General features: G+C 65.4%; 2 protein-coding genes across 21 annotated transcripts in view; one reads left to right on the forward strand and one right to left on the reverse strand.

The window, feature by feature from the left end:
- Positions 1 to 12,193, forward strand: part of CELF6 (CUGBP Elav-like family member 6) — a 126,113-nt gene extending 113,920 nt beyond the window's left edge. For all 4 annotated transcript variants that reach the window (XM_089781927.1, XM_075897550.2, XM_089781925.1 and 1 more), the window contains 2 exons: positions 1,079 to 1,234; positions 11,428 to 12,193. In XM_089781927.1, coding sequence (XP_089638053.1) covers positions 1,079 to 1,206 — 128 coding nt within the window. In that variant the 3' untranslated portion in view covers positions 1,207 to 1,234; positions 11,428 to 12,193. The remainder of the gene's footprint in view (positions 1 to 1,078; positions 1,235 to 11,427) is intronic.
- Positions 12,194 to 17,380: 5,187 nt separating this feature from the next.
- PARP6 (poly(ADP-ribose) polymerase family member 6) overlaps positions 17,381 to 23,679 on the reverse strand; it is a 34,819-nt gene continuing 28,520 nt past the window's right edge. For 8 of the 17 annotated variants that reach the window (XM_075897536.2, XM_089781936.1, XM_075897537.2 and 5 more), the window contains 4 exons: positions 22,212 to 22,291; positions 20,291 to 20,354; positions 18,534 to 18,618; positions 17,381 to 17,974 (listed from right to left, as the gene is read on the reverse strand). In XM_075897536.2, the coding sequence (XP_075753651.2) occupies positions 17,969 to 17,974; positions 18,534 to 18,618; positions 20,291 to 20,354; positions 22,212 to 22,291 (235 nt within the window). In that variant the 3' untranslated portion in view covers positions 17,381 to 17,968. Of the gene's footprint in view, positions 18,619 to 20,290; positions 20,355 to 22,211; positions 22,292 to 23,679 lie in introns of all 17 variants that reach the window. The other 9 variants (XM_089781928.1, XM_089781931.1, XM_089781930.1 and 6 more) reach the window with 2 other exon arrangements.

The following is a 23,679-nucleotide window of genomic DNA, read 5'->3' on the forward strand; positions in this document are numbered from 1 at the left end:
AATCCTCTGGAAGGTCAGAGAATCCTAGAGACTAGGACTGGCAGGGCCCTCGAGTCCAGTCCCCTGCCCCATGGCAGGACCCAGCACTGTCTAGACCATCCCTGCCAGGTGTCTGTCCAACCTGCTCTTACGTATCTCCAGCGACGGAGATTCCCCAACCTCCCCAGGCAATTCGTTCCAGTGTTTGACCACCCTGACAGGCAGGAAGTTTTTCCCAATGTCCAACCTGAACCTCCCTTGCTGCAGTTGAAGCCCATTGCTGCTTGTCCTGTTCTCAGAGGCCCAGGAGAACCAGTTTTCTCCCTCCTCCGTGTGACACCCTTTCAGGAGGTCAGAGGTTATGTCGCCTGCGTGTTGTTGAGACCCCTGCCGTGCGTTGGGGTGTGTAGCTACGGGGTATCCTCCTAGGGCCTCTCTCACCCACAGGGTCAGTTCTGAGCCGCCACGGTTCAGCCCTATCCGCCCCCCCTTCTCTGGGGAGTCCTGCAGAACTCGGGGACCTTTCCAGTAATGGACGTTCTGCGGTTAGTAGAGCTTGTGACGTCCCTCCTCGGGATGGAGGGTTTGGGGTCTCGCCCCCCAGCTGCAGAAACAGCAGCAGCGCTCAGGACATGGGGGGAGGGTCTCCGCCCTCCCAGGCTCAGGGTCCCAGTGGCAGGGAAGGGGGGTGTTGATCCGACTGTCTCCAAAGCAGCCGAGCCGCGTTGACAGCAGTACACACCTCTTGGCGGAAGCCGTTGGGCTTTGCCTGCACCTCGCTGCTCTGTGAGTTACCGCCGGGGAGCGCGAGGGGCCTTTGCTTTCAAACGGCTTTCCGCTGGCCTCCCTCGGGGGCGGGGGCATCGCGCACTTCGCCTCCAGACGCAGGCCCCGGGGCAGCGCTGGCGTCTCCACAGAGGGGCTGTGGTCACCTTATTCCCAGCCTCGGCTCCCCCTCCCACCCCAAGCCTTCTGGGTGACCCCAGGCCCTTGCTGGGTTACCTTTGGGGGCTCGGCGTGAGGAGCGGGGAGGGTCTCTGGCGCGCTTGGTGACGAATTGTGTCCTTCCTTCTCCGCCCCCTCTCACCCCTACCCCCAGGTTTCGTCAGTTTCGACAATCCAGCTAGCGCTCAGGCAGCCATTCAGGCCATGAACGGCTTCCAGATCGGCATGAAGAGGCTAAAGGTCCAACTAAAGCGGCCCAAAGATGCCAACAGACCCTACTGACCCCTGCTCACCCTGGCCCTGCAAACAGGTAAGCCATTGGCAGCCCGGCGTGGTCCCTGCGGGAGAGCTGGGGGTAGTGTGCTGTTTCCTGGAAGCCAGGGGGCAGTATGGCATCTCCCGGCACCGGGACGGCTGTGCACCACTGCCATCTGCTGGGCAGCGTTGGACCTGCTTGGCCAGAGCACGTGGCCCTGGGCCCTCGCGCTCAGCGCTGCTCCCTTAGCTCTGCCGCTGTCTTTCCAGCCCATCTGAGGCCGGGCGGTCATAGGCCAAGAGCGCCAGACACGACTCCCTCCCACAGCTGCTTCTGCCCGGTCCCGCTGTGGCCTCGGAGCTTCAGTGAGAGCCACGTTCCCACCACGAGGAGTCCTGGGGCCCCTTAGAGGCTGGTAAAACCCACTTCGGTAGCCGCATCGCAGGCTGTACCCAGGAAAGCCGACACCCCAGTCAGTCTGTTCATCCCTAAGGTGCCTCGAGACCCCTCGTGGCTTTGGCAGATCCAGACTAACGCAGCAACCCCTCTGAGACCCGACGTCTCCTTAAAGTGCTGGGAGGGCTCTCCTGGATGTTGCTACTGCTGTTGCTTCCTTCCGAGTTGGCTAGATCCTAGGTGGCAGAGAACCCGCCGGGCGCCCAGCTCTGAGGGCAGGGCAGAGAACCCGCCGGGCGCCCAGCTCTGAGGGCAGGGCAGAGAACCCGCCGGGCGCCCAGCTCTGAGGGCAGGGCAGAGAACCCGCCGGGCGCCCAGCTCTGAGGGCAGGGCAGAGAACCCGCCGGGCGCCCAGCTCTGAGGGCAGGGCAGAGAACCCGCCGGGCGCCCAGCTCTGAGGGCAGGGCAGAGAACCCGCCGGGCGCCCAGCTCTGAGGGCAGGGCAGAGAACCCGCCGGGCGCCCAGCTCTGAGGGCAGGGCAGAGAACCCGCCGGGCGCCCAGCTCTGAGGGCAGGGCAGAGAACCCGCCGGGCGCCCAGCTCTGAGGGCAGGGCAGAGAACCCGCCGGGCGCCCAGCTCTGAGGGCAGGGCAGAGAACCCGCCGGGCGCCCAGCTCTGAGGGCAGGGCAGAGAACCCGCCGGGCGCCCAGCTCTGAGGGCAGGGCAGAGAACCCGCCGGGCGCCCAGCTCTGAGGGCAGGGCAGAGAACCCGCCGGGCGCCCAGCTCTGAGGGCAGGGCAGAGAACCCGCCGGGCGCCCAGCTCTGAGGGCAGGGCAGAGAACCCGCCGGGCGCCCAGCTCTGAGGGCAGGGCAGAGAACCCGCCGGGCGCCCAGCTCTGAGGGCAGGGCAGAGAACCCGCCGGGCGCCCAGCTCTGAGGGCAGGGCAGAGAACCCGCCGGGCGCCCAGCTCTGAGGGCAGGGCAGAGAACCCGCCGGGCGCCCAGCTCTGAGGGCAGGGCAGAGAACCCGCCGGGCGCCCAGCTCTGAGGGCAGGGCAGAGAACCCGCCGGGCGCCCAGCTCTGAGGGCAGGGCAGAGAACCCGCCGGGCGCCCAGCTCTGAGGGCAGGGCAGAGAACCCGCCGGGCGCCCAGCTCTGAGGGCAGGGCAGAGAACCCGCCGGGCGCCCAGCTCTGAGGGCAGGGCAGAGAACCCGCCGGGCGCCCAGCTCTCAGGGCAGGGCAGAGAACCCGCCGGGCGCCCAGCTCTCAGGGCAGGGCAGAGAACCCGCCGGGCGCCCAGCTCTGTGGGCAGGGCAGAGAACCCGCCGGGCGCCCAGCTCTGTGGGCAGGGCCGCTGCCCACAGCAGCACAGAAGGAAGGGTGGCGTGGCAGGGTTTTGCCACCCTTCGATTTTCACTGCTGCTGGCCGTGCTGCCTTCACAGCGCGGGCCCTGGGCTGTCACCAGCCAGCCCCGCAGCTCTGGCCAGCCAGGGATTTCATGGAGAAACCTTGCTTCTGGTTGTATTGCTATCCCGGACGAGGGGCTCCCTGCTGAGCGCGTGCTGCCTACAGGCGCGCCTGGCTGCCTTTGCAGGGCGTAGGCCCACGTGGCGACGCTCAGCTACCGACATGCGCCAGCAGCAGACGCCAGCAGAGGCCCTGCATGCGGGAGAAGCTCTTGGTTAGCTCACTGCCCTGGGGTGGCCCTCGACTCCACTGGACCCCCACCCGTCTAGGGCTCACCTTGCGGAGCGCCGAACCCTTCCTGCCTCGGCAGGGCGCTTCCCAGCAGCGCTGGGCACGAGCTGCCGAGTTCGGCGCCCAAGTCGGAGGAGGGGAAGTGCTTGGATCCGGGCCTGGGCCCAGGGCGCGCTCTGTTTTCAAGCGGGGCTGGATGTTCCACGCCCAAACGGCCATTGGCCCCGCCGCCAGCCCTGCGCTGGCCCTTTAAGGGCAAACCCAGCCCTGAGCCAGGGCTAGAGCCACCCCCAGCTGAGGCCTTATTGCTAATTAGGGCCCAGCTGGGGGCCATATAAAGGAGGTAACGGGACTCACACCTGCTCTGGCTGGAGAGTGGGAGGGGTGCGGCTGTGGCTGCTTGGGAAGGGAAGGGAAGCTCAGCTCAGCTCAGCTCAGCTCAGTCTAGGCAAGCTCCCAGGCTGCAGGGCCTGAGGCCAGACCCGAGGGCAGGAAGGCTGCAGGGGGCAGCCAGAGGCAGCAGGCCCCCACCCCTGGCCCCCACCTCCTTGCCAGTGCTGAGTGGCTGTTCCACACAGCAGTTTGCCCCTGAGGCAGGCCTAGGTGAGGCCTGGCCGTGGGTTACTGAGGCCAGGCGCGTGTAGGGGAAGTGGGTGTTCCCTGGGGAGGGACCCCTGGGCACAGGAGGAGTGGGTGTTGCCAGGGGGAGGGCCCTGGAGGACAGAGACACTGGAGTGGGCGCGGCCGGAGGGCGGTGTCCTGAAGGGGGCGCTGCGGCCAAGAGTGCTGCGGGTCCGGCCTGGAGAGGGAAGGGAGGGCACGGGGGGGCCCAGCCGTGAGAGGCGTCCAGCGAGCTGACAAAAGCGAATCCCCGGGGCTAACCGCCGTGGCGACGAGTCTGAGCTGGGGATATGGGATAAAATATGATTTTCAGACACAATCTTCCCTAAAACTCCCCAGAGCGACCCCCCCCCCCCCATGACTCAAACTGCCTCTTCTCTGTCCCACCACCTCCCAGAGCCCCGGGAGCCGCCCCAGGCCCGGTCTGGGGCTAAACGGCTCCGTTCGCCTTTTGTCACTTCCTCCTCTGTTTGCCGGCCCGCGTTTCCTCGCTCTGGTGGGGGGCTGGCCGCAGAGGCGCTTGTGACCCCCCTGAGCTGGAGCTCAGGAGCGGGGGAGACTGCGAGCGAGACAGCCGGCTCTTGCCCAGTGTCCAAGCTAGCGGGGAGGCCAAGGCGCTGGGTGTCCGCAAGTGGTCCCGAGTCTCTGGCTGACGACTGTTCTCAGCGGGGACTGGAGGTGCTTGTGGGCGGGCAGGCAGGAGTCTGTGGCTCTCGACCAGCCAGCCCCGTGCTGGCCCTGCTCGTGGGAGCAAACCTGCCTGTCTGTGAGGCCACTGGGCTATTACGCCGTCTCTTTCGAACATGGGGGGAGCGTTTGACCCTTTTTGGAGCGGGACGGGTGGGTGTCCGCGGGACGTTTCGAGTTCTGGGTGAAAATCAAGATCTGGAATACTGGCCGGAATGGGAATAATTTGATGTTGAGAAGCTGCTGCAGTGCTGAGACAGGAGCTTACTCGACAGCCCGCGGGTCTGTCAAAATCGGTTCTGGACCAGCCCCGCTGTGCTGCCCCCTGCTGCCCGGGCATAGGCAACCCGAGTCTCCTTGCCCCCCGAGACACACCCACAGAAATGCGATCGGCCCCCCAGAGCCGGAGCCGTCCTGAGGGGTGCAGGCCAGGACAACCCCCTCCCCCTGCCGCCGCATGAGAACGGGTCCCTGGGGCCTCCGCTGGCAGGCCCAGGCTTTCTGCTTTGTGTTCTCTGGCCTCCATTCTTCTAGCACCTTCCCGCTTTCGGAGACGTCTCAGCACCGCTGGCTGGGGGCGCTGGTCCTCGCTTTGCCAAGTCCCTTGCTGCCCTGGGACTCAGATTGGGCCGGGCCGGCCTGTCCATGCAGGGCAGCCAGACCCACCTGACTGCTGGGTGTGCTGGTGCCGGGTGCAAAAGGGCACCAGAAGCATGGTCCGGCTGCTGACCTGGACATCTAATTACCAGGGGAGGGCTGGGTGCAGCCGGGAACCACGGCCTGCTTCTCCCCGTGCCAGAGCCCCGAGAGCTGGGCCTGACCTGGGGCCCGGGGACACGTGGGGGCGTTTATCTGCAGCACGAGGCGCACGGCAGGCGTGGGTCGGGGGTTGGCACTGCAGCCGGGCGCCGCAAGGAAGGGAAGGGGGCTGAGTTAGGAAGCACAGAGGGAGCCGGGCAGTTTGTGAGCCCAGGGTGACGCAGGAGGGGCAGAGCCGGGGGGCGCACCGGAAGCGGCTCTCGCTCAGGTCTGCTGCAGGAGCTGAGGGAGAAAAGGAGGCTGAGTTCCGTGTCCTCGGTGTCACGTAGGTAGCTGGCTGGGTGCCAGGCGCCGGTGCAGCCTGCAGACACCAGCCACATGTTCCCCGACCCCCGGGCTGAGGGGGAAGCACGCCACATGCGAACATGGGCACCGAGGGGAGACGGGCCTGAAGACCTGGCTCTTTGGCACGTGCCTTTTGGATCTGTCCAGGCGCCTCCTTGTGCTGGAAACCCCCCAAACCGGCCGCTGGCGCGCGAGTTCAGTTCCTGTCCCTTCAGAGCTCACGAGGCGGAAGGAGAACGCACCGTGGGGGCCGGTTCTGGGCTGCTGCCTGTGTTGAAATGGCTCGTAAGAGGCAGGATGAGCGGGGGGCCGAGGGGCCCAGGCGGCGCCTTCTCAGCCCCGTTACCGATACTCCACCTCTGCGCCGGCGTCTCGGGACGGGTCACGCGCCGAGCCCAGGCAAACCTTCCAGCAGGCCCCCGGGCGCCTCCTCTGCCCTGTCGGCACCGCTGCCCCTTGCAGAGTGCGCTGGGCCCTCAGCTGGAACGTGCAGGGGCCACAGTCCGAGGCCTCCATGCGGCTTGTGCCGCCTTCAGTCGTGAAAGGGGCTCCGGAGTCGGCCTGGCATTGCTGTGGCATTGCTGCCCTCTCCTGGTGACCGCCAGGCAGTCCGGCCCGCGCCGCTCTTCCCCCTGGCTGCTGGCAGAGTAGCGAGGGCAGAGCCCACATGGCAGGCCGAGGGGAAAGGAAGGGGGTGCACGCCCGTGTACCTCTCCGGTGTCCCCCCGCCTGCACGCCCCCGGGTGGCACAGGCCGCCGTGACTGTGCTAATCACCTCCGGGTCTCCATTCACAAGACGGGGCGTCGCAGAGTCTGGCCGGGTCCTGCGGGCGGAGCGCGCTCACGTCTGCTCTGAGGCCGCGCGGCCCTCTCGTGCCCGCCCTGGCTGGCCGAAGGGACGTTGCTCTCAGCCCGGCCTGCAGGGAAGTGCTGCTGCTGTCAGCGCGAAACGGGGCGCGTCCCATCCCCCGGCCAAACCCCCTCCGCATGCTGCCCCTCGCCGTGGCCGTCTGCCCGGGAGCCGCGCACCCCAGCGAGAGACACAAACCGCCCGTCCCTAGCTGCTGCCTCCAAACACCCAGCCAGCCTGGGGCCGTAGTGTCCCGTCCCGCCGGCGCCTCTCACCCCGGGTTCTCCTCTGGCCTTGGGCTGCAGCGTGGATTGGGGGACCGGGGCCGGGCTGGGCACCAGTAGCCTAGGAAACCGAGGGGCCATGTGGTGGGCAGTCAGAAGGGCTCCCTCTCAGCACAGCACCAGGCCAAGCCGGGGGTCAGCGAGCGCCGGATTTCAGATCCAGCTTAAACGTCAGGGCTCAGCTCCCGGCAACCCCCAGGTAGGGCTGAGAGCCCCCGTGTCCTGGGCAAATTCCAGCTCCCGTAATTTCACACCCGCCCTCTTGGCGGGACGTCCCTGCGCCCCCTCTTGTCCCCGCGCCCCCTCCCTATGGGACGTCCCCGCACCCCCTCTTGTCCCCGTGCCCCCTCTCCATGGGACATCCCCATGCCCCCTCTTGTCTCCGCACCCCCTCCCATGGGACGTCCCTGCGCCCCCTTTTGTCCCCGCGCCCCCTCTCCATGGGACGTCCCCGCGCCCCCTCTTGTCCCTACGCCCCCTCCCCATGGGACATCCCCGCTCCCCCTCCCCATGGGACGTCCCTGCACCCCCTCCCCATGGGACATCCCCGCGCCCCCTCTCGGGGGCTGTGTCACCACATAAGAGGATCAGCACAATCCCAAACCAGCACCTGGACGCAAACGAGGCCCATATGCACCCCCAGGTCATTTGTGTTTGCGGGCTGGGCAGGAAACGCAGGGAGGGGGGGATTTCTGCCCAGGCCTGGCGGGACCCCAGCGAGAGGCATGTCTCCTACCGGCAGTAGACAGCCCTTGGTCCATCTGGCCTGCACCAAAGGTCTCAAATGCCCATGTGGCTTGGTCCCCTTTGGGACCAAAGGGCCAAGGACAGGTCAGTGTTACAGTGCTCCTTGCGCCCGGGTTACAGACACCCAAAGGCAGCCGCGCCCAGCGCCCCAGTCCCAGCAGCTGTGCCCGGGGGTGTAAAATCGGAAGCGGTGGCCTGGCGACCCGGCTCACAGCAGCTGCGCTTCACCCTGCGCCTGTCTCGGAGCTGGGCACCGGGACACCAGGGGCATGGCCTCTGGACGAAGGGGCAGGAGCGGCGAGGCTGCCTAGGGCTGATTTGGCGCGGATGAGTCGGGGACCGTCTAGCCCAGCAGCCGGGAGGAACCCTGACGACTGGCCACTTCCCCACAAGCGCGTTGTCGAATGCTCAGCAAAGGTCCCTGGCGGACGAGAGCCAGAATGTGCCGTCTCGGTCTCCTTCCCTGCCCACCGAGTGCGCACAGCTAGTCTCGCCTGTTCCTGGCAACAGGAGCGCTTGTCTTCTGGCTAGAGGGAACGGGTTTGGAGCCAGGGTCCCTGGGTGCTAGGCCAGCTCTGTTTCCCTGCGCCATCAGTACAGGTAGCAAAGAGGGATGGAGGGATGTTCATGGTGAATTTTAAAGTCCCGTATGTAGGTGTTCGTGGCTGCCAAACGTCAGCCTGTCCCGTTGGATGTGTTTGCCGGCTCTCATCCAGTCAGGGAGGGGAAATTATACCAGGTAGCTTCTCTGACCAGTCACAACTCAGCATCACAGCTCAGACCATGCAGAACTGTTTGTGATCAACCCAGAGCGTAGAGCATTCAAAGAGTCACACGACTAACCGCAGCTGCCGCGTACACCCGTCTAGGCGCCGTCTCCACCGACACGGCAGCCGTGGGACTCAGATACGGTGTCGCTTGGGAGTTACTCTGGTGGCTCTGGCAAGGGGCACAGCTCCTGGGTCCTGTGGGGGTGAGGTGCTAGAGGGATCCAAGCCTCATTGCACTAGGCCTCACAGCCTCGCTTTCCATCCTCCATTGACCCGATCTGCAGGCGACATGGAAAAGCGCCATCAAACCAATTCATCTTTTCTGTATGTTTTGTTTCCTCCAACCCAACCCTACTGCACCTCCCCACACCAGGCCAATCATTCCTCCAAGATGGCCCCACGGTTGCCTAGCAACCCTCTAGCTGTTGAGAGACCCAACCCAAAACCCTCTCTCCTAAATAAACCGGAACTGTAAGTGCCTCACTCACGTTGTCACCGTGCTCGGTGGCGGCGCCGTGCGGCCGGTTGTAACCTCGTTGCATGACTTGACGTTGAGTTCGCTACGTCTCTACTTCTGTATCTTTCCCTCTCCTGCGCTGGTGCTGTTCTTTGGGCGATTGTGAAGCCCCTGGTGGAGAGTTTTTGGAGTGCTGCTTGGTTAGTCGTGAGTAGCTGTGACCCGTGGCGTCTCTGCCCTCTCTTCTTTTCTCTGTTGTAACGTACGAATCTGTGTTGGTGTTTCTCCCGCATTCGCCGCGCGGCCGTGGGAGCTGGGAAATGGTGGGACTGGTGCTGAGTCACCCTTGGGCCCAGAAAAAGAGGGTTTCATGTGATGTAGGGGTCTTGTTTCGCATGGTCCCCCTTTCTTACTTACCCAATACAGACTCAAGGCCATGGTGGTGCATGCAGGAAAGCCCTTTTGCAAATCTCCTGTCTGCTAATCCTTCAGCGGGGTGGTTGGCTTGCTCTGAGTTAACATAAGAATGGCCCTACTGGGTCAGACCAAAGATCCATCCAGCCCAGTATCCTGTCTGCCGACAGTGGCCAACACCAGGTGCCCCAGACGGAGGGATCACAACAGGTAAACCCTATGTGATCTTCCCCCATCACCCATTTCCAGAGAAACAGAGGCTAGGGACACCATTTCTACCATCCTGGCTAATAGCCAGGGCTCGACAAATAGTGTAATCTACTCGCCCGTGGCGACTAGATTACACCCTGGAAGAGCCGGTGCGGAGTGATCTGCGCATGTGCAGAGCACTGAACTGCGCGGCTGGCGAGCAGGCATCGCTGCCACTCGGCGAGCCCTGCTAATAGCCATTGATGGACCTAACCTCCATGAATCTATCTAGCTCTAGTTTGAACCCTGTTAAAGTTCTTGCCTTCACCACTTCCTCTGGCAGGGAGTTCCACAGGTTGACTGTGTACTGAGCGAAGAAAAACTTCCTTTTGTTTGTTTTAAACCTGCTGCCTGTTCATTTTATTTGGTGACCCCTAGTTCTTATATTGTGGGAACAAGTAAATAACTTTTCCTTATTCACTTTTTCCACACCAGTTGTAATTTTATAGACCTCTATCATACCCCCCCTTAGCTATCTCTTTTCTAAGCTGAAAAGTCCAAGTCTTTTTAATCTCTCTCTTTCATATGGGACCTGTTCCAAACCCTGAATCATTTCTGTTGCCCTTTTCTGAACCTTTTCCAATGCCAATTCCTTCTGTTTCCTTCTGGAGGCAGGAGAAGCCGAGGCAGGAGGAAAGTCTGAGATGGGATTTTCAAAGGAGCAGAGAGGCGCTCCGCTCCCATTCCCTCCCGCAGGGGGACACGTCTCTCCTCTCGGGCTACGTCTGCGCTGCACGCTTATCCCGAAAGAACAGACTGCCCGTCTACACGGCAAGCCCCTTACTTTGAAATCATTCCGAAATATCGGGCTTCTGTGTGGCCCTCGTCTGACAAGGTGCAAGGGAAGCCACAGGCAGAGTGCTCTTTCTTCGACCTCAGCTACGCAATTGACGTAGCTGACGCTGCGCAGACAAACCCTGGGTGAGCCGGTGCAGTCCCGCTCCGTTCCACTAGGACAGCAGCTCTCTGTGCCGACCCTTTCGGAAGGGGCGCTGGCGCCGGCAGTCCCTGTGACTCAGTCTCACAAAGCTATGGAGCCCAGACGTAGCTCCCTGCAGAGTTTGCATCTGCAAACATGATCCGTGGCTATGAAGTGGATAGGCACGAATTTGCCTGGCTCTAGCTACAAAATGGGTATCCGCATCCGCAGCCACCAAAGCACGCGGCAGATCCAGGGATCTGCAGGGCTCTCCCCGTGCGCACAGTGACAAAAAGAGCCCCGTCCGATTTCTAAAGGACCATAGGACACACCATAGGACTCTGCTGCTGCACTGGCTTTGGCTTTGGTGGAGCTCTGGCCCCAGAGACGTTAAAGAAGTGCCACCTCTTTACACAGCAGACTGGGTATTTGGATGGGCCGAGCGCCCGGCAGCACACCGGCCTTCGCAGAGCTCCTCCCGTCATTCCCCAGGTAGCGGGAACCCTGTGAGATGTAGCCGTGCCCCGGCCTCTTTTCTATTTGAAGACTTGGCCTCAGTCCCAAGTGGGAATGTGCTTAGTGGATCTAAAGGGAGTGGCAAACCCCCAGTGCTGGGTACTCCGGCCAGGCTGGGGTGCCCGGGACCTAGGCCTGAGGCAGGTCAGGACGGAGATGCATTCCTTAGCGGAGCTGTGTGGGGAGTCTAGGACTGGACTAGCAGGGGGACTGCAGGTGGGGCGTGAGGGTGGTTGGCGGAGCTGCCGGAGGGGAGCAAGAGCGTGTGCCTGGATGACGGGGCACGGAGCAGGAACGGTGGGGGAGCTGCAGCACAGAAGCGAGGTGCCCTGGCAGTCGTGCATACGAGAAGGGAGCGTGCGTAGTTCCTCCCCTCCGGGACACGTGACCCTTCGGTGTCTATGGCCCCGCCTCTCTCCCGAGCACTAACACTCGCCCACGTTCAAGCCCGTCGCTGGGGTCTCTCGTGCATTGTACGTCCCCGTGGGCCTTGCCCGAGAACTCTGCCATGTGCCCTTTCTTCTCTTGCAGGTTGGATGCCCTGCAGCGCCTGAGGAGAGTGCACCCTTTCCCGCGTGCAGTATCCAAACGTGTGCTCTCTTTCTTTGCAACATATCACGGAGGAGGCGGGAGCGAAGGAGGGAAAGGCTGGTGGAAAAGAGCCATTGCGGCTTTTTCTTCTTTTTCTTTTCTAATGTTTGAAGCCGTTTGATTTGTTTCTTAACGAGAAGGAAAAAGACCCGATGGTGCTGGAGAAAAGACAAGCGGGCGCAGTTATTTGCTGAATAAGACTCTTAACCGACGTGGCGGGAGGAGACCGTGAATTCCTCGCCGGGAGAGAGGTGGGATTCGAGGAGGAAAAACCGCCTGCCCCAGGACTGAGAGCGGGGACCACGCCTTCACGAGGATGAACCCTGCCCTTGCAAAGCTCTCATGTGCTGCTACAAGTGTCGAAGGAGGAACTAGGAAAGAGGATCCAAACGGAGATAAACCAAAGCCAGTGGGATTGGACCAGGCGCGTATGTTTCACCTGGATTATGTTTTGTTTTAAAAGGGAAAGAGAAATTGATTTTTTTTCCATATCTCTCGGGAAAAAAAAGAAATCAAAGGCTAAGCAGATGTTGGACTTACAGAAGAGATATAGAAATAGGTTTATATATATATAGACATATATATATATACACACACACCGCGGAGCGGAGCCGAACGGCGTGCTCTTCTCCTTGCGTGTCACTGGCACAGGGATATTGGGTTTACTTCTTTCAAAGTCATATCATTCCTTAGAGTTTAGGGACCAAAGGACTACTGCTTTTTTAAATATATATATATATATAAATAAATTAATTTAAAAAAAAAACAAAGAAAAAGGTAGAAGTATCGCGTAAAAGCTGCAGGCGTTTCCAAGAGACAGAGGGAAACGCGCAAGAGCTTTGTTTGCTGTGTAGCGTGGTCCAGTGGCCCGGTGGCTGCAGAGGCTTTTCCAAGGCTGTGGCACGTGGGATTGTGGCCTTTTGGTGGCAGCAGCGTCTTCTCTCTCCCCTCTCCTACCCCTGCAGAACCACGTAGAAATGCCGACCTTGGGTAGTTAGTGGAGCTGGTGGAGAGATCCACTTTTACATCCCCCAATGGTTCCGCTTGAAATTGTTCCCCAAATTGGGGTTTGCCAGAGGAAAAATTTGACACCAAGCAAAACTGTTGGTTTCGAAGGACGTTTCCCGTTTTGTTTCTAGTCCTTGAGAAACTGCAGGTTCCGCCCAAATTGGCCTGTTTCTCCCAAACTTTCCAGTTCTGCTCAACTTGCTCTGTGACAAAAAATGATTTTGGTCGACAGACGTCTCCCCGCTCTGTAGCTGAGAAAATGGCGGGAAATGTGCTGCCACCTTTGCTGGCTCCTGAGGGCTCTCCAATCTCTGCCGCCTCCCCTTTGCACTGGGTGCAAGAGGAGAACCAGAGCCCGATCGCGGCGTGTGCAAATCCAGCTCTCAGTTACACCAGTGCATCCCTTGTGAGCTCACTACCCGGGCCTAGCCAATCGGCAGTTGGTTCCTAGGCCACAGATATGGTAACAGATCTGGCACCCGACACCTGATGCTGCAGCATACGACTGTCTCCGCCTGTGCCAAATCTGATGCGCAGCGCCTGTCCCCACCGTGTGCCTACTGGTGCCATGGCAAAAGCAAGATTTTCTTCCCCACACCCCCCACAGCACCTCTCCCAACGTCCTAGCAGACGGGCAGATTTGCTCAGGGTCAGATATTTGCATCCCGGGATGAATCTTCCCCTCCAGCCGATCTCACTGACAATTGCACGTGGCCAGAGGTAACACGCAAGCGCAGACAGGCAGTGCGGGAGGCCAACCATTATTAAACAGCGTGGGCCAGACAGGGGGGCCCTCCATGGCCGGGTCGCTCCTGGGGATCTGAAAGGAGCAGGCCTGTTGCGCTTTGGTTTTCATCTCCCCCTCCCCCCCCCCCCGGTGCCACAACTCGCGGTTCCCCGGGCCCCGTCCGCGCGGTGAGCCTGCCGGCCTGCAGATTCCGTGGCTGCAGATTCCGTGGCTGGGATCGTGGCTCTGCTTAAGGGCACTGCCCTCCCTCCGCCACAGTTTTCGGTGGGACTCGTGGGGGTAACCGACTTGCCCGCTGTGTGCGAGGTGCTGGGCCAGGCGCCGGAGCAGCGGAAAACGTTCTTCGGGGCAGGCCCTGCAGTGCCGGCTCCGGAGGGCACCACCCCGAGCCTGTTGCGGAACGAAAACCACAAACCCGGGGGCCAGAACCCTCCTGCTCCAACCCTAACCTAACCCAGGCTCTGATCCGGGGGGGCGGCAGCTTCCACAGGCCCCCGGGCGAGGAGTGTGTGTGGGTGGCTCCACACGCTGGAAGGGGCGGGGTCTCCGTGTCGCCCACACTAGAGCGCTAGGCCGGGGTGGCCAACCTGTGGCTCCAGAGCCACCTGTGGCTCTTCAGCAGTGAATAGGCGGCTCCTTGCCTAGGTACCAAACCCAGGGCTGGCGCTACAGGTGCCAACGTTCACTGGGACGGAGGGGGCTCACTGTTCAACCCCCAGCTCTACCCTCGGCGCTGCCCCCTCCACCCTTCCCCCTGCCGCTCGCCACCCTCTCCACTGAGCCCGGCAGCCCTGTTCCCCCCTCCTGTGTCTCCCCCTGAGCGCTGATCCCAGTGGGCAGGAGGAAGAGGAGGCGGCGGCGCTGCCCGGCGGGGCTGCCCATGGGTGGGACGTGCTGCGAGCGGCGTGGGCGATGCGCAGGGCTGGGGACATACAACTGTTGCTCTTTGACCGTGTGCATTGGTCAATTCTGGCTCCTTCTCAGGTTTAGGTTGGCCGCCCAGCGCTAGGCCCCCTCTGCCGCCGCCCGCAGCGCGGCCCAGCAAATAGCGCAGCCCAGCGCGGCCCAGCACACAGCGCGGCCCAGCACACAGCGCGGCCCAGCGCGGCCCGGCACACAGCATGGCCCAGCACACAGCGCGGCCCGGCACACGGCGCGGCCCGGCACACGGCGCGGCCCAGCGCGGCCCGGCACACGGCAGGGCCCAGCACACAGCGCGGCCCAGCACACAGCGCGGCCCAGCGCGGCCCGGCACACAGCATGGCCCAGCACACAGCGCGGCCCGGCACACGGCGCGGCCCGGCACACGGCGCGGCCCAGCGCGGCCCGGCACACGGCAGGGCCCAGCACACAGCGCGGCCCAGCACACAGCGCGGCCCAGCGCGGCCCGGCACACGGCGCGGCCCAGCGCGGCCCGGCACACGGCGCGGCCCAGCGCGGCCCAGCACACAGCGCGGCCCAGCGCGGCCCGGCACACGGCGCGGCCCAGCGCGGCCCGGCACACAGCATGGCTCAGCACACAGCGCGGCCCAGCACGGCCCGGCACACGGCGCGGCCCAGCGCGGCCCGGCACACGGCAGGGCCCAGCACACAGCGCGGCCCGGCACACAGCGCAGCCCAGTGCGGCCCGGCACACAGCGCGGCCCGGCACACAGCGCAGCCCAGCGTGGCCCGGCACACAGCGCAGCCCAGCGCGGCCCGGCACACAGCGCGGCCTGGCACACAGCGCAGCGCTTCTGCGGCTTTGAAGGGCCCAGGGATCCAGCCACTTCTGCATTGGCTCTCCAGGGCCCGTGGCACCTGTCCCCCTGCCTCCGTCAGTGGGCCTGCTCTGGTCCTCCTGTCGGCGCAGGCCATCTCGCCCTCCCATAGCCTTCAGCGTGTGCCGGGTCAGGCTCCTCACGCCGGGGGCCCCAGCCTCAGCCCCGCGGGCACCCCGCAAGGGAAGTGGGGTCTGTGGCCCTGGGCACTCCCCAAGGGCCACGGCCCGCGCTCAGCTGCACTGGCGTACCTCCCCCTCCTCTGCCCTTCCGCACCTTTGCCACACGGCTTTTGGGGGGCCGGCGGCCCGAAGCCGGGCGGGGAGCAGAGGTCGGAGAGGGAACGCGGAGCATGCCCAGCCACACCGAATGCAGGGCAGACAAGGCCCGTGAAGAGACTAGTTGTGTCTAGTCGCCTCTCACAACTCCCAGGCCCTGGTTTGCTCGCTCGGCCACTGGACTCCCTTTTCTGTGATTGGTTGTTACATTTCCTAGTGGTTTCGCCCAGAACGGGTTTGTAGCGCGTTAGCATTTACCGTAGGCCAGTGCTCCCGGTGAAAACAAAACAAAGACAATCGACTTCAGCCAGCCTGTGCAAGTGACTTTTTTTTTAAAAAAAAAAGTGCAATGAAGTGAAAAAAATACGTGCAACAGAGCGGCTCCGATCGGCTGGTGACAGGCCGAGTCCACAGGCAACGTGACCGCTGTTGTGAACATGGGCCTGCCCCAGCTCACACCAGGCAAGTTCGGGAATGACTCAGCCCCCGTTTTTATCGAAGAGGCCTGAGAAATGTGGTGACCTGCTCCCTTCTGCCTTGAGCCAGAGCGGGGGATCTGGGCGCCCGGGCTATTCTTTAGCTCATCGCGCCCTTTTCGGAGAGGCGAAGGCTTTGCTGGCTTAGCCCCAGGGACACCCACACAAAGCCACTGCACGGCCCAGGGGCGCGCCAGGCCGGGTTTAGACGGCCGTTTATGATCCGCAGTCACCCACTGAAAGACAACAGGAGGGCTTAGCCTAAGACCCGGGCGGTGCCCGGAGTGCGTCTGTCTGAATGGCCGCTGCGTTGCACAGAAAGGGGGTCCTTTGCCTGGGGCAGGGCAGCTGCGCACTTTGCCGCCTGCAAGGAAATGGCCTCACTAGCCAGAGGCCCTGATGAGCCTTCACTGTGCAACCTGTGTCACCATTTACACCACTTACCAGAGCACAATTGGTGCCTTAGAGCCACTTGGCACCAGGGCTCCCTGCACGCCGAGCGCCCGCGCAGCCACCCAGGTGAGTCCGGGGCCGCCCAGCTGATCAGCAGAGCGCCCCCAGCCGGCGTTTCTATTGGTGGTGCACAGCTGCCTACGCCCCCGTGCACAGACCAACGTGCTCTGCGCATGGATGGGAACAAGCAGGCGGGGGGCACGGCTTGCGCCCAGCGCAAAGGCAGCAAAGGGGGCCAGGCAGCGGGCCAGCAGGCCCCGAGCCCTCTGACGCACCCAGGCAATGAAGCGGCTGAATGTGTCTTGGATGCCTACGGCCAGGCGCCTCCCCCGTCACCAGCCCCTTGGGAAAGGTTCCAGACAGGCTCCGCGCTGGTGTCCCGCTGTCAGCCGCCCCAACGGGAGGGGCGGGGGGCAATGAGGGAGCTGCCGGGGGCTGAAGCAGTGGTGTGGAAGAGGCGTGAGATGGGCTTCGTGGCCCATGCCCGGACTCGCTCCCGTGGCGAGCAAGGGGGGATGTTCCCCAGCGCTTGGCGTCCTGGCCGGGAGAGGCACAGTCGTTCTGGGTGCCCCCGCCCTGGCCAGGCACTTACACGGGGATTGGCCAGGCCGGCGCGGTGACCCCGGAGAGCGGGGGTAGGGGAGCACCTGGGCACCTCAGCTAGGGGTGCCAGGCGGGGACGAAGGGCCCCAGCCACGTTCTGCCCCCCCTCCCCCCGCCAGTGCTGCGGCCTGGACCAAACGCACAGGGCTGGGTGACTCAGGCTGCCCAGGGATGCTCCCAGCAGCCCAGCTTGCAGCGCCCCCCCTGCTGGTGTGGCTGCCCCGTGACCATGCCCAGCTGGGGCACCCGCGCCCCTGGTGCCCTGGGGGTCCCCGGCTGGGCTCACAGCTCATCCCCACCTGTGGCGGGCAGGCGAGGCGAGGGGATGCCAGTCGGACCTGGAGCTAAGCAGCTGCTCCTCCCATCAGACCCCTGCCAGCCCCAGCCCGGGTCCAAATGCCAACGTAGCCCCCCCCCGAGCGCTGCAGCAAGGGCCCCCGAACACAGGGCCTGCTGCACTAAAGCTCACTTGCGCGAGGGCAGCAAAGCCACTCGGGCGGGGGCCGCGGGTTCTCCTGTCTGGCCCACCGCCCACACAGGCCCCGTGCAGCACGGCAGAGCCGGGGACAGGTTTGTAAAGACCTTTAATAAGCTAAAACCGTTTCTTCCTCTTTCTCTTTTTTTGCTTCGCTTTGTTTATTGTCGTTAAAAACGTCCTTGCTGTAAACGTGAGAACGGCCCGTGCGCCGGGGCACCGCTCAGGTCCAAGTGCAGGCCCACGAGGCAGGGCGTGCCCGCGGCGCCGCGCGGGGCGGGGGGTGGGGACGTATCAACAAGCCCGCCCTGGCCATGCTCTCTGCTTTCCAGCCCTGGCCAGGCCGCAGGGCGCCGGTGGGGATCCCGGACTCCCGGGCGCGGCCCCGCTTCCCAGGCGTGGTGCAGAGCCGTCGCCCCCGGACGCGGCGCCGGCAGCAGAGTCCTGCCCCCAGGGGGATGCTGAGGCCTTCCCCTCAGCCCCGCGGGGCCTGTGGCCTTCCGAAAGCCAGTGGTGTCCTTGGGCAGCCTCGCTCGCCTGTGCCGGGCGGCTCCCGCCGGAAAAGTGCAGCTCCGCCGGCCCCTCAGTTTGTGTAGACCTGAGTTCCGATCACGCGCATGATCTCCTTCTGGATCTTGGGGTCCTGAGTGTTGATATTGGCGTCTCCGACCTGTCCGTCTTCATACCTGGGGGGCGAGGCCGGGAGAGGAGCAGCAATAACCCCCTTTCCACACGGGCACAGCGCCGGGCAGCAGGCCCCGAGGGGGCGCCAGGCCCAGGGCTCTGCCGCCGGGCGCCCCCACAGACACCGAGGGGCCCTCGCCAGGTTTGCCAACGGAGCTGCAGCTGGTCTGCTGCTGGCACCCTGCCAAGGGCCGAGCCGGGCGGGGGCACCGGCAGCCGGGCCCTCGTGGCCTTGCGGGCTGGGTCTGTCCCGGCGGGGCTGGCTCCTGATGACAGAGCACTCTCCCTGCCCCCTCTCTCTCGCCCCACACCGCCTTGTGCACCAGGCCCTGAGCGGCTCGGGGGTCCCCTAGGGAGCAGGGGCGGCGTGGCGGTGAATGGGGGCCGGGCCTGGAGGGAGGGGGCAGCAGGCTGGACACTGCCCTTGGGCGGCTGTTTGGCGGTGCACAGGGCACGGCTGGGCCTTGGCAGTTCCTGGGGGCGTGGCTCCCCCTCCCCGGGGGCGGAGCTGAGCTGCTGATGGACAGCTCTGGGCCCCCCACCCCCGCGCCCGGCACTCACACGAAGAAGAAGCGGGTGCAGACGTGGTCGGAGACCGGGCACACCCAGATGTTCCCGTGCTTCTGCAGATCCTTGGAGGTGATCACTGCGAAGGGAGGAGGCGTCAGACGGTGCCGGCTCACTGGCTGACGGGGCCGGCCTGGCCCCGGGGCGTCTGGGGCGGCAGGGCTGCGTCCCCACCAGACAGGCCATGCGCTGGGAGAGGCACAACTGGCAGGGAGCCCGGGAACCGCCCCGGCCGTCAGCCCCTGAGACGTGCGTCCCAGGCGGGAGGGCGGGATTCGGGCCTGTGCTATGCAGGGGGCAGCGAGCCGGGCCACGGCCCAGGGCCACACGCCACAGGGGCCCCACAAACGCTGCTCAGGCGGCAGCTCCCTGCCCTCAGCCCAGCGGCCCCGAGCCCTGCAGGAGGTAGCCGTCTGGCCCTGAAAGCTCTAGGAAGCCCCCAGGGACCTGCCTCTGCGACTGGGCCTGGGAGGCGGGGGAAGGGGCGGTGCCGACGCAGCGCTGTGCCGTGTTTGCCTTGCTGGGCGCTCGGCGCTGCACGCCAGGAGCTGCACAAAACCCCAGCCGGCCGGCCGAGCGAGAGAGGGCCATGGGCGCCAGCAAAGCGCACGCAGCGGGCTGGGAGCGCGTCAGGCCAGCGCTGTGCCACGGCACCGCAGACGCGTCCAAAGCGAAACGTGGGCCCGGTGGGGACACGTGGGCCACCGGCTGAGCGCCGTGGGGAGAGCGCCCGCTCCCCGGGCTGGTTCCTCGGTTCCAACGCGCCGGGCACGCGCAGCACGAGCCACGGAGAGGACACCCGGGCACGGGGAACGGGGTGAAGTGAGTTTGGCTTCAGGGCACCACGGCGGCCAGCCGAGCCGAAGCCACGCGGCCTTCACGGTCGGGGCCACGGACACGTGGGCCTTGGCTTTGCATCCCCAGCGGGAACAGGCAGAGGTTTCTACCACTCAGCTTTTCCCAGGGCCACGGTCCCAGCCCCAGGACGGGACTGGCAGGCGTCACCCAGCCCGGGGGCGGTGGGCTCAGACCCAGCCAGGCCACAAGCCAGCTCCATGGTGTGGGCCTGGAACCGCCCGGTCGGGAGCACGGCTGCTGAGCTCAGTTGCCCCGGGGGGCCCGGGCGGGGGCGGGATCCCAGCCTGGCTGTACCCCCAGGCAGGGCGCTACAACGTCCCTCAGCCCCTGGCGCGGTGCCTACACACCTCCAGGGAGCCACCCCAGCCTGGGAGCAGAGGGACAGCCAGGCTCCCAGCCCCCAGCGCTGCCGAATCCCCTGGGCTCAGCGCACAGGAGCCGAGTTCGGCCCATGGGGACGCGCTGCCCCACGCCTCACAGCCGGGCCCAAGGGGAGCGGGCCCCCAGCAGAGCTCCTGCCCCCAGGGCCCGCGGGGGAAGCTGACACCACCCTGTGGGTCTCCAAGAGAAGGCCCTCGAGCGAGTGTCACCAGCCAAAGCGCCACCGGAGATAGGGCGGCCTGGGTCCCTCCAGCCCCACGGGCCGCCCCACACTGGCCCAGACAAAGCCCACCGCCCAGGCCACACTGTGCCCCAGTGCAGCCCTCAGCCACAGGGGGCGGGGAGGGGACACGGGGCCGAGGCAGTGAGCGGGCAGCGCGTCCCCAGGGCACAGAGAGCGGCCGCGCGCCCAGCAGGAGGGGACGGCAGGCCAGCAGGCAGCCAGGGGTCTGCCCCTGCCCCCTCGTTCCAGGGCCCAGGAGGCAGCGCCCGGGCGCCCTCCCCCCGCTTACCTTCGCACAGCGCGATGCAGTTGAGATTGCGGCTCTGCAGGAACCGGGACTGGATGCATCGCGTCTGCAACAAGGCAGAGTGTCGGGGTTACCCCCCGCCTGGCCCGGCTCCCTGGGACCAGCCAGCCCCCGGCCGGCCCCTGCGCACGCCCGAGCGGTGCAGCTCGTAACCCAGCCTGGCCCTCTGCTGCAGTCGGTCTCCAGGACAGGGTGAGGGTTCCCTGTTGTGTCCCCTCTCCCAGCACCCACCACTGGCCACAGGACCCCGGGCTGGACGGACGTTGGTCTGAGCCAGCCTGGCCGCGCTGAGGGGCGTTTGAGAACACTGGAGGTGGGGATGGAGTGGCCTGGCGCCCCGGTGCCCAACTCGCCCACAATCGTACCAGGCCTGACCCCTCCCTGCCCAACACGCGCTGCCCAAATGTCGCGCCACCAGGCGGAGCCGACCCTGGGGCCCTGGAGTTCAGGGCTGGAGCGAAACGCCCACTGGTTCTCTGCCTCTCCCCGGGCCAGGGCGCCCCGGCCAGCAGGCACGTGGGTTACCCCAGCCTGGCCCAAAAGGGGTCGCAACTGCTGACCGTCACCGGTGTCACGCCGGAGTGTGAGCCAGCGCCGGCAGTGGGTTGGGCTCGCAGAGGGGCGAGGGGCGTACAGCCACGGACACGGGGAACGTGGACCAGCACCAGCAGTGGGTTGGGCTCGCAGAGGGGCGAGGGGCGTACAGCCACGGACACAGGGAGCGTGGGCCAGCGCCGGCAGTGGGTTGGGCTCGCAGAGGGGCGAGGGGCGTACAGCCGCGGACACGGGGAGCGTGGGCCAGCACCAGCAGTGGGTTGGGCTCGCAGAGGGGCGAGGGGCGTACAGCCACGGACACGGGGAACGTGGACCAGCACCAGCAGTGGGTTGGGCTCGCAGAGGGGCGAGGGGCGTACAGCCACGGACACGGGGAACGTGGACCAGCACCAGCAGTGGGTTGGGCTCGCAGAGGGGCGAGGGGCGTACAGCCACGGACACGGGGAGCGTGGGCCAGCGCCGGCAGTGGGTTGGGCTCGCAGAGGGGCGAGGGGCGTACAGCCGCGGACACGGGGAGCGTGGGCCAGCACCAGCAGTGGGTTGGGCTCGCAGAGGGGCGAGGGGCGTACAGCCACGGACACGGGGAACGTGGACCAGCACCAGCAGTGGGTTGGGCTCGCAGAGGGGCGAGGGGCGTACAGCCACGGACACGGGGAACGTGGACCAGCACCAGCAGTGGGTTGGGCTCGCAGAGGGGCGAGGGGCGTACAGCCACGGACACGGGGAGCGTGGGCCAGCGCCGGCAGTGGGTTGGGCTCGCAGAGGGGCGAGGGGCGTACAGCCACGGACACGGGGAGCGTGGGCCAGCGCCGGCAGTGGGTTGGGCTCGCAGAGGGGCGAGGGGCGTACAGCCACGGACACGGGGAGCATGGGCCAGCGCCGGCAGTGGGTTGGGCTCGCAGAGGGGCGAGGGGCGTACAGCCACGGACACGGGGAGCGTGGGCCAGCGCCGGCAGTGGGTTGGGCTCGCAGAGGGGCGAGGGGCGTACAGCCACGGACACGGGGAGCGTGGGCCAGCGCCGGCAGTGGGTTGGGCTCGCAGAGGGGCGAGGGGTGTAAAGCCGCGGACACAGGGAGCGCCACCGTGGAGGAGGGACCCGAATGGCCACCAGCGGCCATGGAAGCAGCGCTGGGCCAATGCCAAGCGGGTACGTCACTTACTGAAAGACAAATGGAGCCCGCAGCCCGCCCACTGCTCTAACCACTGGGCAGCACTCCCTGCGCAGACGGGAGCGGCGGAGGTGGTGCAAGCCGCGCTGGGCCTGACGCACCCTGCGGCTGGCGGGAGGGCAGCCGGGCGAGCTGAGGCTGTGCGGGCAGGGGCCCAGCTGGCAATCCCGCCGGTTACCTGGGGGATGGTGTTCATTCGGTTGTATCTCTGCACGAGCTCGTCCTTCGAGGGCATCCTGTGCTGTCCTTTCCCCATCCCTGCGGGAGAGCCAAGGGAGAGCCGCATGGGGACAGCTGCCCGCCTCGCTCCACGTCCTGGGTGCCCCCTGGGGCGCAGCGGCTGCTGGAGGCGGAGGGCTGGGGTGCAGATCAGGGGAGCCCTGGCAAGCCCTGACCCATGCCAGCATTCCCAGGGAGAACATTAGAGGGGCGGGCACCTGCCAGGGGAACTGCCACGCCTGGGTCCCACGGGCTGAGCGGGCGCCTGGGTCCCACAGCCGAGACGCGCCCCCCCCAGCACGGCCCACGGCCCCGCCCAGAGCCACAGGCATTCGGCGTCGCGGGGGCTGGTCGCGAGGAAAAGCTTCCTACCCATCGGGTGGTGAAACACCGGAGCAGAGTGCCCAGGGGCTGTGGAGTCTCCATCCCTGGAGATCTGAAGAGCAGGGTGGCCGGAAACCTGCCAGGGATGGGTTAAACCTGCTGGGCCTTGTGGGGGCAGGGACTGGACCCGCTGCCGCTGCAGGTCCCTCCAGGCCTAGTAGTGTGGGAGTCTGTGGACTGGCTCATCTCCCGAGGCCTCGTCCGCCCTCGCCCACTAGGATCTGCAGCTTTCCCCACAGCAGGCCCCCCCAACACGGCCCGGTCACTGCCCCCCTCCCGCGAGCCCCAGCCCGGCTCCCCTAGGCTCAGGGGGACCCCGAGAGCGTCACCCGCTGTGACAGCCACTGGGCACGCCAGCCATTCATCACCGGGCTGGGCTGCTCTCCACAGCACTGCGCCAGCCCGGCAAGACACCAGGGCCCCCAGCACAGGGCCAGCCTCCCCCGGCCCCTGGCGAACGTGGGGCCACGCTGACTGGCCCGGTCCAGCTAGCCAGGGCACCCGCACGGCCGGCCGACTGCTACCAGGCTCGGCTCAGGGAAGGTGGCGCCGAGCGCTCGGGGAAGTCAGCCCCGGCCCACAGGCCCCGGCTCAAGAAGAGACACTGTCCGATTTCCGGTCCCCGGGGAGGAAGCAGCCTGAGGGGAGGGCCCCAGGCCTTCCACCCAAGCCAAGCAAAGCTTCAGCCACATGGGGGGCAGGGGGGGGCAGCCAGGAAGCCACCTGCCCTGGCAGACCCAGTGGGCGCAGCGCGACGAACACGCCCTGGGACATGGGCTGCTTTTCGCTGGCCAATTTCTGCACCAACTCAACAAGTGGCGTGTGCCAGGGCTCCGGCGGGGCACGGGGGTGTGACGTAGTGGGGGGTAACCTGCTAACTCTCTGGCTGCTGTCTGGAGCACCACCGAGCAGACAAGCGATGAGTCACTATGCAAAGAGGGTATCCCAACTGGTTTGGCCAGCTGACCCCCATGGAGAGGAACAAAGGAAGGTGGATGCTGCCCTGGCTGGGGGGCGGGGCTGGGAGAGAGTGAGTTAGTTCC

The sequence above is a fragment of the Pelodiscus sinensis genome, chromosome 14 (assembly GCF_052426305.1).
Source record: "Pelodiscus sinensis isolate ZL-2025 chromosome 14, ASM5242630v1, whole genome shotgun sequence".
Lineage (NCBI taxonomy): Eukaryota > Metazoa > Chordata > Testudines > Trionychidae > Pelodiscus > Pelodiscus sinensis.